General features: G+C 42.5%; 1 protein-coding gene across 1 annotated transcript; it reads right to left on the reverse strand.

Annotated features, from left to right (window-relative positions):
- Window positions 1–1635: 1635 nt before the first annotated feature.
- LOC124649623 (cytochrome b561 and DOMON domain-containing protein At3g61750-like) lies at window positions 1636–4449 on the reverse strand. Its single transcript, XM_047189221.1, has 4 exons — window positions 4174–4449; window positions 3261–3660; window positions 2285–2571; window positions 1636–2192 (listed from the first exon to the last, which is right to left on the reverse strand). The coding sequence occupies exons 1-4, from the start codon at window positions 4342–4344 to the stop codon at window positions 1932–1934; spliced, it is 1119 nt and encodes a 372-aa protein (XP_047045177.1). The 5' UTR covers window positions 4345–4449; the 3' UTR covers window positions 1636–1931.
- Window positions 4450–12277: the final 7828 nt, after the last annotated feature.

Below are 12277 nucleotides of genomic sequence, written 5' to 3' on the forward strand. Positions count from 1 at the left end.
AGATTGGTGCCACTAAACTTCCTTTTGTTTTATACAGTAAATGACTGCATCCGTGGGTTATTCAAAATATTTTAGTATTTATGATGTTCTAAAGTTATGTCTAAAGTTGCGTATGTGTACCATGGTTAGCTCAACATACTCACAATTGTATTTAAAATAGGAAAAATATACACAAAAATAATAAGTAAAATAAAGTATAGAAGCAAAATGCAGCTCATGTTCAAACAAATTAAAATAACATAACATATGAAACATTGGGAATCTCCCTCGCAATATGAAAAGATCTTAGGCTTTACAAGCGGTCGCCTGGTTTGGACCGGTGTTGTTCGACTAGTTCAAGCGCACCCGATAATGATTCTAATACGGTGACAAAGATAACATCACGGTTGAAATTACCTATATTCCAGGAATTGCAACCTTGGTTGGCCTGGACCCCCAAAACAATGTTGATAAATATGAAGAGAATTGTAAACTTGTCTAGGCAGTAATGTTAGCAGTTAAATTATTTATGTTACTTTGAGTTTCTTTTTGGCCTAATGAAAAGACACAATCTATGCGACAATCAAATTTGGTCACCAAAGAAAAAATTAGAACATCAAAGTAAGTAAATAAAAGAACCCTAAGGTGAATAACCTACACGATGGCACCCTTCTCATGTTATGAGCTTGTATTGATATGACAGGGTGATCCCATCGATCAAATATAGATACGATCTACAACCATCGAGGCCTATGTAAGTTCTTTCACAATGTGGACCGAATGATTCTTCTGCACGTGGGCTCTGTCTATATTAACCATCTCCGAGCTAGGACTCTCATTTAACGTACCTTCTTAGGTATTTTCTTAGTTGATGGTATTCTAGATCCACTATAGGTTTTTTTAGGGAGACAACAACTAATGTATCTGAATTTGTTTAACAAGGATTGAAAGTGAATGAACCTTTTCTTCTTGGACTTGAGGATAATCCTAGTCTAATTCCTCCTTAAATTTCCTCTTTCAATCAAATAGATTTTCTTTAGTTCCTTTGAAAATGTTGAAAATACAATTCACTCCTTAAGTGGTTTTGGTGTTAATAATAACATATGGTAAGAGTACTAAAAAAATTCTTGAGCTTATGAGAGTGCCTAGTGATGGTTGGAAAACTCCTTATGCATAAGGTGGAAATATATTACATATCCATGCTTTAATTGTATTCCGTCGCATGGAAAATCGTACTATTCAGAGTGTGTCAGCTTAAGAAGGTACAATTGGAAATCAAATCAAGACCGCTAACTTATATTTGTAAAACTTTCCTATAGAGCATGCTCTTTAATAAACTATGAAAGCCAATGCACAACTCTATGTTGCCCCGGAAGGAGCCGAGAGCTTACCCAGGAGTCCCGGGAGTTCGGAACCTCCTTCCCTCCCATGGTTGCCTTCTGTCCCAAAAGAAGTTCGACACTAGTTAGCAGCATGTTACACAACTATACGTTATAACTGATTTTTATTTGACCGGTTATTCATTTTTTAATTTTCTAAAAATTATAGCATTAAAAATTTATTTATTACAAATTTGATAATATAACATGCATAACATATTACCCATTTTCCTTACTCAAATGGATGGTCAAAACTAGACCTCGATAAACCCATGTGTCACCTAAATAGGGACCGTCATAAGGCCACATCCATAGTTGTTTCAGATATTTTTAGTACATTTCAGACATCGCAAAATTATGTCCAAACTTGTGTATGTGTCCACGCTCAGCTGGGCCTACTGAGACTTACATTATCAAGAGTATACCAGCAAAGGTAGAACATGGACGTAAACGAACAAACAAACCACATAACCAAGAAAAAAAAAGAACTAAAAAGAAAAAAAAGAACTAAAAAATAGGGGTGTCATTGCCACGATATTGCCACATGAGCAGACGCCCCAGTTGTGACCGAGCTCAATATGTCGGTGTGGAGGTGCTGTTCTTGGACCATCTTGTCCACAACATGAACTCCAGTCCGATGACGGCCACAAGGAGAATGGCGAGGTTGAAACCGTAGCCGATCTTCCAGGAGTCATGGCTTCCGCCGACATGGATCCCAAGAACAATATTGACAGCCGCGAAGAATAGCACTAGCCTACCAGCCCAGTGGTGGTACCAGTTCCAGTACTTGCGGTACTTCGAGTCCGTGTTGGGCCTTACGAAGAATGCCAGAACCTGCAAGCAATTCGCGCAAAATTAAAATTTGAAAGGGATTCAGATGATGCCACCAAGACATCAGAGAAAACCGAGCCATTGAGTGAACTAACTTGCAGAATGCCGAGGAAAAGAACGAATATGCCGAGGCCTCGGTGGGCTGGGATATCGGCTTGGATCTTGCTATACAGAGCTACGCCAGCAACGACACCGGCGAGGCCGATGATGAATCCTGCTAGCTGGATACCGACGTGAAGGTAGAACCAGAGAGGATCCATGCGCCGGAAGTAGCGCGCTAGGATGGCGCCGATCGGCAGCAGAATGCCCCACGCGAACAGGTTGAGCCCGCCATGCGCCCGCCTCAGGCCGTAGGGGAAGGCACCGTCGGCGAACGTTTTCCCTGCAGATCGGCAAGCATATTATAAAATTATTTCAGAAAAAAATGATGATGATAATGATTGTGAGAAAAGCTACTTTGTTGTACGTATGATGTTGATTTGGCAACTATATGGAGATGATGCATGATGCCGACCGACGCTTCAAGAAGCAACAAACCTTTTTGTGCTAACCGACACATGACTGCAGTTCAACCGAGCTTGCTAATCAAGTCTCATCTGGAGCGCACACATTTCATAGAAAACTTTCATTTCTTACAATAATGTAAATATCAGTTCCAAACATGTATGACCGTCCGCGAATGTTTTCCCTGCAGATCGGCGAACATATTATAAAAATATTTTAGAAATATTACTCGTAATAATGATTATGATGTTGATGGCAAGAAAAGCCACTTTGTTGTGCGTATGATGTTGATTTGGAACCTATATGGATGTGATACACGATGTCGACAGATGCTTGAAGAAACAACAAACCTTTTTCTGCTAACCGACACATGACTTGCAGTTCAACCGAGCTTGCTAATCAAGTCTCGTAGGGAGCGCACAAATTTCATAGAAAACGTCCATTTCTTACAATAATGTAAATTTCAGCTGCAAACATGCATGAGCATTACACTCAACTTACTGCATTTTCTTACAGTTAAATTAGGCTGCAAATTATGCTGTAAGGAGAGAGAGTCAGCAAGCCTACCGGTGGTGAAATCGAAGGTGAACGAGGTCTTGTCCTGGTGCTTGGTGAGCTTGTTCTTGACCGGCACGCCGGACCCAAAGGCGAGGATGATGTGCTGGTGGGAGAGGCGGTAGGAGAACTTGAGCTGGAACGCGACGTAGATCTTGGCCTGCTGCACGACGACGGTGTGGTCGTGGTCGTTGGAGACGAGGAAGCCCCTGTCGACGACGGCGGCCTTGGAGCCGGACTTTGCCCGGAGCGAGAACTGGCGGATGTGGGGGAGGCCCTTCTTGCCCATCCACCCCACCATGGCGCTGGAGCCGATCATGAGGCCGTCCCGCGAGAACCCCATCCCCACCCACCCCGTGCTGTACATGGTCGACAGCACTACCCGGAGCACGTTGTTCTTGTCCTGCTGGTACTGCAGATTGGAAACGGATTGTTATTGCAGAGGAGTGAGGTGAGTGATTCGAGTAATGTACAAGACACTTGAATTATGAGAGTTATTGTCCAATTACTGCTTGGCCCCTATGTTCACGGGTACCAAATTTCTTGGGTCTCACAGTACCGTGCCAACTCTCGCCCATTGAATCATCAGGAAAATGAGTAACTCATAGATATATGCAGCTGTAACTGTACGGGTTTTTCGGATGAATTTCTTTATCACTATAGTTCAGTACCCCGGTACCTCAGGTAAGCTATAACCATAGCTGCTCTGCTCTAAGGTGAATGGGCAATAGTATATAACTTGAACAGGATCTCAGGAATCTAAATTCTATAGCTAGATCATCACAGATCCCAAGCCATTTGAAGCAGAAACAGACACTGAACCATCCACCGCCCGGAGCAGAACCCAGTTAGCCACTCGATCAGTTTATTAAACTGCAGAAACGTGCAACTGTGCCTAATGAATTAACAATGACGACAGACGTACCCGGAGCACGAAGTTGTTCCAAACGGGCTGGCAGGCCATCCCCGAGTAGTTGCCGACGAGCGCGGCCGGCAGGTCGCCGCTGCAGCTGTCCATCTGCGCCGTGGCCGCCGACGCCAGCATCGAGACCAGCATGGCGGCCAGCCCGGCAGCAAGAGCCACCGCACGCGCCATAGTACTGATCTCTATTGAACTCCTCGCAGTCGGCGGCAGCGACGAACTGACAATGCCAGTGACGCCGACGACGCAAGAACCTCAACAGTTAGCTAGCTCGGCAGGCTCAGTAGTGCGGAGGGGAGGAGTTTAGGAGGCCGGAGGTGGGGGGTTGGGAGGTTGCAGTCAGTTGGTAGCTCTGATTTTTTAATCTCTCGGCTGTTCTTCTGGGTAGAGTTGGATATGGGAGGTTGTTGCTGGTGGTTTGTCTGTCAGTGAGTGAGTGAGTGTGTCACTGCGGCTGGGGAGAAGCGTATGATTGATCGTTGTGTCGGGGAGAAGCGTGGTTGGTGGTAGTGCTGGTTTGGGTGTCCCTCTCGCCGTGTTCATGTCCTCCCCCAGATCTGGAGCTCCCAGAGCCGGACGGGGAGGTAGGGAGGTCGAGGTGGAGTGCGAAAAAGGCAAAGGGCGTGCGTTGTCTGCTCGTGTCAATCTGCGACGTCGCGACTTTCTGGGAGTGGACGTCGTGTGGCTCTGGCCTTTTGCCGTCGGTGCGTGTGGATGATGTTCGTATGATCGAGTATCGGTCAAGCTCGACGGTACGCTGAGGAGGACGGAAATGGCTGATGCGGAAGTACGGAGGGATGTATACTGAGAAGGGGTAGTCGGGGAACTGATGTAACTGACGGATTACCTGAAACCCTTGCAGCCGAATACTATTGGTTAGCATAGTATTACAGCAAATTATTACTACAACTCATGAGTCATACAGAGTCTGAACATGAATAAACCACCTAAAGATGACTAAAGGCATATGTAAACAGATCATTCTTACGGAAACCTGGAGATTCACACTTCTGGGCTGGTCTAATAGCGTCAAAAAATGCCTTTTTTCGTCATGGTACTTTCTCAATTAAGAATGGGGCACAGATACGTTTCTGGGAGGATGCTTGGTTACACAATGCACCTGTAAGTGAACAGTATCCTGCGTTGTATAGTATCGTTCGTCGCAAGGGAGATACCATTGCCACAGTAATGGCTACCTCTCCACCGAATGTGACGTTCCGACGTGTTTTGCTAGGACAAAGGCTAGTGGCATGGAACGCTTTAATTCATAGGTTGGGGGATGTTAACCTATCGCCTGAACCAGATGAATTTAGGTGGAATTTACATGTAGATGGCTCTTTCTCGGTAAAATCCTTATACATCGCCTTAATCCATTCTGATTTACCGGTTGATAATAATAAGAAAATTTGGAAGATGAAGATACCATTAAAAATAAATTTTTTTTGGATGGTACCTTCGTCGAGGAGTCATCCTCACCAAAGACAATCTTGTTAAGCGGAATTGGCAAGGAAGCTCTCGATATGTTTTTTGTCATCATGATGAAACTATTAAACACCTCTTCTTCCAGTGCCAGTTCGCGAGATCTATTTGGTCTGTCATCCAAGTAGCGTCTACCTTGTATCCCCCCACTAGTGTGGCCAATGTCTTCGGTAACTGGCTTCATGGTATAGATTCAAGGTTTAAGTTGCTTCTTAGGGTGGGGGCGCTGGCAGTTATCTGGGCGCTTTGGCTGAGTAGAAATGACAAGATTTTTAATGACATTAACTCCTCTTTGTTGCAGGTCATCTACAGATGTACAGGGATTCTTCGTTCATGGTTACCTCTTCAGCGTATGGAGAACCGAGACCTATTTACGGAGGTCTGTACACGATTGGAGGCCACGGCGAGGGATACTTTTTCCCTAGATGGGTGGCAGCATAGTCTACGGATTGAAGCCACACCCACATCTTAGGCGTTTTGCGATTCATCGTTCCGATATGTATTTCGCCTAGTTTTTAGTTTGGCATCTTTTTTAGACTTGACTTTCATAAACGGCTGTGTGCATCCTGGTTATGCAGAGGCTGGATGTAATTGCTTCCCAAAAAGTAATAAAGCATCCTTTATCAAAAAAAAAATTCTTACGTGAGACGCCTCTCAGACCTAGAAATCCCGTACGACTATTGCCAAAGGGTTGCATGATTGCATCCAATATCATGTCCTCATGCAACTTGGGCGCCTAGAGAAATGGAGCGCATATAAATCCAGTGCGTAACTTCTTTTAGTTCCTCCGTCCCACGAGACACGTTGAAGGTTTATCAAAATTTAGACGTATCTAGACACTAAATAGCAATAGATATATCTACATTTTAACAAACTAATGACTGCAAGAACACATATCGGTTGTAGGTAGTTTCGAAATAAGAGTATCGAATCACGAGAAGCTACTGGTTAGGGTCTTAATGCCCGTTGTTACTTTCTACTACAGATAATTGTTTTCTAATCTCAAAATGTTTAAAGGGGGTGTTGTAAATGGTTGCAAATAAAGTAAATAAAGAAGTAAAAACGTTCTAAGAAATGGGTTGAAACTTAATAGGACAAAGTGTTCTCAGTGATTGTTGGATCTACCTCTAGCACTAGGATTCATGTAAGCAAAATTAAAGTATGCTTTTAACTATATTGTGTGTGGGAGAGTGATACGTCTCAAACGTATCTATAATTTCTTATGTTCCATGCTACTTTTATGATGATACTCACATGTTTTATACACATTATGTGTCATATTTATGCATTTTCCAGAACTAACCTATTGACGAGATGCCGAAGTGCCAGTTCCTGTTTTCTGTTGTTTTTGGTTTCAGAAATCCTAGTAAGGAAATATTCTCGGAATCGGACGAAATCAACGCCCAGCATCTTAGAATTCCACGAAGCTTCCAGAACACCCGAGAGCCACCAGAGGAGAGCCACAGGGGGCCCACACAACGTGGCGGCGCGGCCAAGGAGCCAGGCGCGCCGCCCTACTGTGTGGTGGCCCCGTCAGCCTTCCGACTCCGCCTCTTCGCCTATTTAAAGGTCCCTGACCTAAATCTTCGATACGGAAAAGCCACGGTACGAGAAACCTTCCGGAGCCGCCGCCATCGCGAAGCCAAGATCCGGGGGACAGGAGTCTCCGTTCCGGCACGCCGCCGGGACGGGGAAGTGCCCCGGAAGGCTCCTCCATCAACACCACCGCCATCTTCATCAACGCTGCTTGTCTCCCATGAGGAGGGAGTAGTTCTCCATCGAGGCTAAGGGTTGTACCGGTAGCTATGTGGTTAATCTCTCTCCTATGTACTTCAATACAATGATCTCATGAGCTGCCTTACATGATTGAGATTCATATGAGTTTTGTATCACTATTCATCTATGTGTTACTCTAGTGATGTTATTAAAGTACTCTATTCCCCCTTCGTAGTGTGATGGTGACGAGTGTGCATGCTATGTTAGTACTCGGTTTAAATTGCAAAGATCTATTATGCTCTAAAGGTTACTTAAATATGAATGTCGAATGTTGTGGAGCTTGTTAACTCCGGCATTGAGGTGCTCTTGTAGCCCTACACAACGAATGGTGTTCATTATCAAACAAGAGTACATGTAGCACAAAGGAAGAGAACTTATTTATTTATGTGATCAATGTTGAGAGTGTCCACTAGTGAAAGTATGATCCCTAGGCCTTGTTTCCAAATACTGCAATCATCGCTTGTTTACTGTTTTACTGCATCTTTACTTCCTGCAATATTACTACCATCATCTGCACGCCAGCAAGCACTTTTCTGGCGCCATTACTACTGCTCATATTCATTCATACCACTTGTATTTCACTATCTCTTCGCTGAACTAGTGCACCTATACATCTGACAAGTGTATTAGGTGTGTTGGGGACACAAGAGACTTCTTGTATCGTGATTGCAGGGTTGCTTGAGAGGGATATCTTTGACCTCTTCCTCCCCGAGTTCGATAAACCTTGGGTGATCCACTTAAGGGAAACTTGCTGCTGTTCTACAAACCTCTACTCTTGGAGGCCCAACACTGTCTACAAGAATAGAAGCACCCGTAGACATCAAGCACTTTTCTGGCGCCGTTGCCGGGGAGGAAAGGTAAAAGGCACTCATACTCCGGTCCCAGGTAACTAAGTACTTTTCTGGCGCCGTTGTGTGTGTGCTCGAAGCTATTTCCTTTAGATCCTGCAATAGCATCTTTTTGTTTCTTGTTTTACACTAGTAAGGCATAATGGAAAACATCTGTGAGCTTTTTATACTATTTCTCGAGTCAAGACATGAATGGTTTAATGCGAAAATTAAAAAACCTATGGAATCTTATTTGCATGCTAGTAGTAATATTAGTATGAACGCTTTGAACACCATTGTTGATAATGATATAGAAAATTCTAAGCTTGGGGAGGTCGGTTTTGATGAAAATGATCTCTTTAGCCCTCCGGGTATTGAGGAGAAAGTTTATGTTGATTATGATATGCCTCCCATATATGATAATTATAATGATAGTGGTCTTTTGGTGCCACCTACTATGGAGGATAAAGTTTATTATGATGATACTATACCTCCTATATTTGATGATGAGAATAATAATGATAGCTACTTTGTTGAATTTGCTCCCACTACAACTAATAAAATTGATTATGCTTATGTTGGGAGTAGTAATAATTTTATGCATGAGACCCATGATAAGAATGCTTTATGTGATAGTTATATTGTTGAGTTTGTTCATGATGCTACTGAAAATCTTTATGAGAGAGGGAAATATGGTTATATGCATCTTAATAATATTAAGTTTCCCCTCTTTATGTTGAGAATCTTGAAGTTCCTCGTGTTTTATCTTCCTATGTTTGTCACTTTGCTCCTCATGAATTTATTTGTGTACAAGATTCCTTTCCATAGGAAGTGGGTTAGGCTTAAATTTCTTTTGAATTTGCTTCTTGATGCTCTCTTTTGCTTCAACTCTTATTTCTTGCGCGAGCATCATTAAAACTGCTGAGCCCATCTTAATGGCTATAAAGAAAGCACTTCTTGGGAGATAACCCATGTGTTTATTTTGTTACTGTTTTGTTGTGTCTTGGAAGTTGTTACTACTGTAGCAACCTCTCCTTATCTTTATTTTATTGCATTGTTGTGCCAAGTAAAGTCTTTGATAGTAAAGATGATACTAGATTTGGATTACTGCGCAGAAACAGATTGCATGCTGTCACGAATTTGGGCAGGGTTCTCTGTAGGTAACTCAGAAAAATCTGCCAATTTACGTGCGTGATCCTCAGATATGTACGCAACTTTCATTCAATTTGAGCGTTTTCATCTGAGCAAGTCTGGTGCCTCTAAAAAATTCGTCTTTACGGACTGTTCTGTTTTGACAGATTCTGTCTTTTATTTCACATTGCCTGTTTTGCTGTGTTGGATGGATTTCTTTGTTCCATTAACCTCCAGTAGCTTTGAGAAATGTCCAGAAGTGTTAAGAATGATTGTGTCACCTCTGAACATGTGAATTTTTTATTATGCACTAACCCTCTAATGAGTTTGTTTCGAGTTTGGTGTGGAGGAAGTTTTCAAGGGTCAAGAGAGGAGGATGATATACTATGATCAAGAAGAGTGAAAAGTCTAAGCTTGGGGATGCCCCGTGGTTCATCCCTGCATATTTCAAGAAGACTCAAGCATCTAAGCTTGGGGGTGCCCAAGGCATCCCCTTCTTCATCGACAACTTATCAGGTCACCTTTAGTGAAACTATATTTTTATTCCGTCACATCTTATGTGCTTTACTTGGAGCGTCTGTGTGCTTTTATTTTTGTTTGTGTTTGAATAAATTCATGCTTGTGTGGGAGAGAGACACGCTCCGCTGTTGCATATGAACACATGTGTTCTTAGCTTTATCTTAATGTTCATGGCGAAGGTTGAAACTGCTTCGTTCATTGTTATATGGTTGGAAACGGAAAATGCCGCATGTGGTAAATGGTTTAATGTCTTGAATAATGTGATACTTGGCAATTGTTGTGCTCATATAGATCATGTTTAAGCTCTTGCATCATGTACTTTGCACCTATTAATGAAGAACTACATAGAGCTTGTTAAAATTTGGTTTGCATGATTAGTTTCTCTAGAGTCTAGATATTTTCTGGTGAGGTGTTTGAACAACAAGGAGACAATGTAAAGTCTTATAATAGTTACAATATGTTCATATGTGAGCTTTGCTGCACCTTTTATACTTGAGTTTGCTTCAAACAACCTTGCTAGCCTAGCCTTGTATTGAGAGGAATTCTTCTCGTGCATCCAAATCCTTGAGCCAATAACCATGCCATTTGTGTCCACCATACCTACCTACCGCATGGTATTTCTCTGCCATTCCAAAGTACATTACTTGAGTGCTACCTTTAAAATTCTATCCTTTGTCTTTGCAATATATAGCTCATGGGAAAGTAGCCTTAAAAACTATTGTGGTGAAGAATATGTACTTATGTATCTTATTTCTTAATAAGTTGCTTGTTGAGCGGTAACCATGTTTCTGGGGACGCCATCAACTTCTACACCTTTGTTGAATATCATGTGAGTTGCTATGCATGTTCGTCTTGTCTGAAGTAAGGGTGATTTTTCATGATCAAATGGTTTGAGTATGCATATTGTTAGAGAAGAACATTGGGCCGCTAACTAAAGCCATGATCCATGGTGGAAGTTTCAGTTTGGACAACTAATCCTCAATCTCTTATGAGAATATTAATTGTTGTTGAATGCTTATGCATTAAAGAGGAGTCCATTATCTGTTGTCTATGTTTTCCCGGTATGGATGTCTAAGTTGAGAACAATCAAAAGCGAGAAATCCAATGCGAGCTTTCTCCTTAGACCTTTGTACAGGCGGCATAGAGGTACCCCTTTGTGACACTTGGTTGAAACAGATGCTATGCAATGATAATCCATGTTAATCCAAGCTAATTAAGACAAGGTGCGAGCACTATTGGTAATCTATGCATGAGGCTTGCAACTTATAAGATATCTTATACATAACACATATGCTTTATTACTACCGTTGACAAAATTGTTTCTATGTTTTCAAAATGAAAAGCTCTAGCACAAAAATAGTAATCCATGCTTCCCTCTGCGAAGGGCCATTCTTCTACTTTATTGTTGAGTCAGTTTACCTACTTCTTTCTATCTTAGAAGTAAACACTTGTGTCAACTGTGCATTGATTCTTACATGTTTACCTATTGCACTTGTTATATTGCTTTATCTTGACAACTATCCATGAGATATACATGTTACAAGTTGAAAGCAATTGCTGAAACTTAATCATCCTTTGTGTTGCTTCAATGCCTTTGCTTTGAATCTATTGCTTTATGAGTTAACTCTTATGCAAGACTTATTGATGCTTGTCTTGAAAGTATTATTCATGAAAAGTCTTTGCTATATGATTCAATTGTTTACTCATCGTCCTTACCATTGCTTCGAATCGCTGCATTCATCTCATATGCTTTACAATAGTATTGATCAAGATTATGATAGCATGTCACTTCAGAAATTATCCTTGTTATCGTTTACCTACTCGAGGGCGAGTACGAACTAAGCTTGGGGATGCTTGATACGTCTCAAACGTATCTATAATTTCTTATGTTCCATGCTACTTTTATGATGATACTCACATGTTTTATACACATTATATGTCATATTTATGCATTTTCCGGAACTAACCTATTGACGAGATGCCGAAGTGCCAGTTCCTGTTTTCTGTTGTTTTTGGTTTCAGAAATCCTAGTAAGGAAATATTCTCGGAATCGGACGAAATCAACGTCCAGCATCTTAGAATTCCACGAAGCTTCCAGAACACCCGAGAGCCACCAGAAGAGAGCCACAGGGGGCCCACACAAGGTGGCGGCGCGGCCAAGGAGCCAGGCGCGCCGCCCTACTGTGTGGTGGCCCCGTCAGCCTTCCGACTCCGCCTCTTCGCCTATTGAAAGGTCCCTGACCTAAATCTTCGATACGGAAAAGCCACGGTACGAGAAACCTTCAGAAGCCGCCGCCATCGCGAAGCCAAGATCTGGGGGACAGGAGTCTCTGTTCCGGCACGCCGCCGGGACGGGGAAGTGCCCCCGGAAGGCT

The sequence above is a fragment of the Lolium rigidum genome, chromosome 4 (genome assembly GCF_022539505.1).
Source record: "Lolium rigidum isolate FL_2022 chromosome 4, APGP_CSIRO_Lrig_0.1, whole genome shotgun sequence".
NCBI lineage: Eukaryota > Viridiplantae > Streptophyta > Magnoliopsida > Poales > Poaceae > Lolium > Lolium rigidum.

Bases quoted from the DNA above. Each gene is read 5' to 3' on its own strand.
- LOC124649623 (XM_047189221.1), bottom strand. From the start codon at position 4,344: ATGGCGCGTGCGGTGGCTCTTGCTGCCGGGCTGGCCGCCATGCTGGTC. The intron at 2,572-3,260 runs GTAGGCTTGCTG...GCCGATCTGCAG, and splicing joins CACCTTCGATTTCACCACCG to GGAAAACGTTCGCCGACGGT. The intron at 2,193-2,284 runs GTTAGTTCACTC...AATTGCTTGCAG, and splicing joins TTTTCCTCGGCATTCTGCAA to GTTCTGGCATTCTTCGTAAG.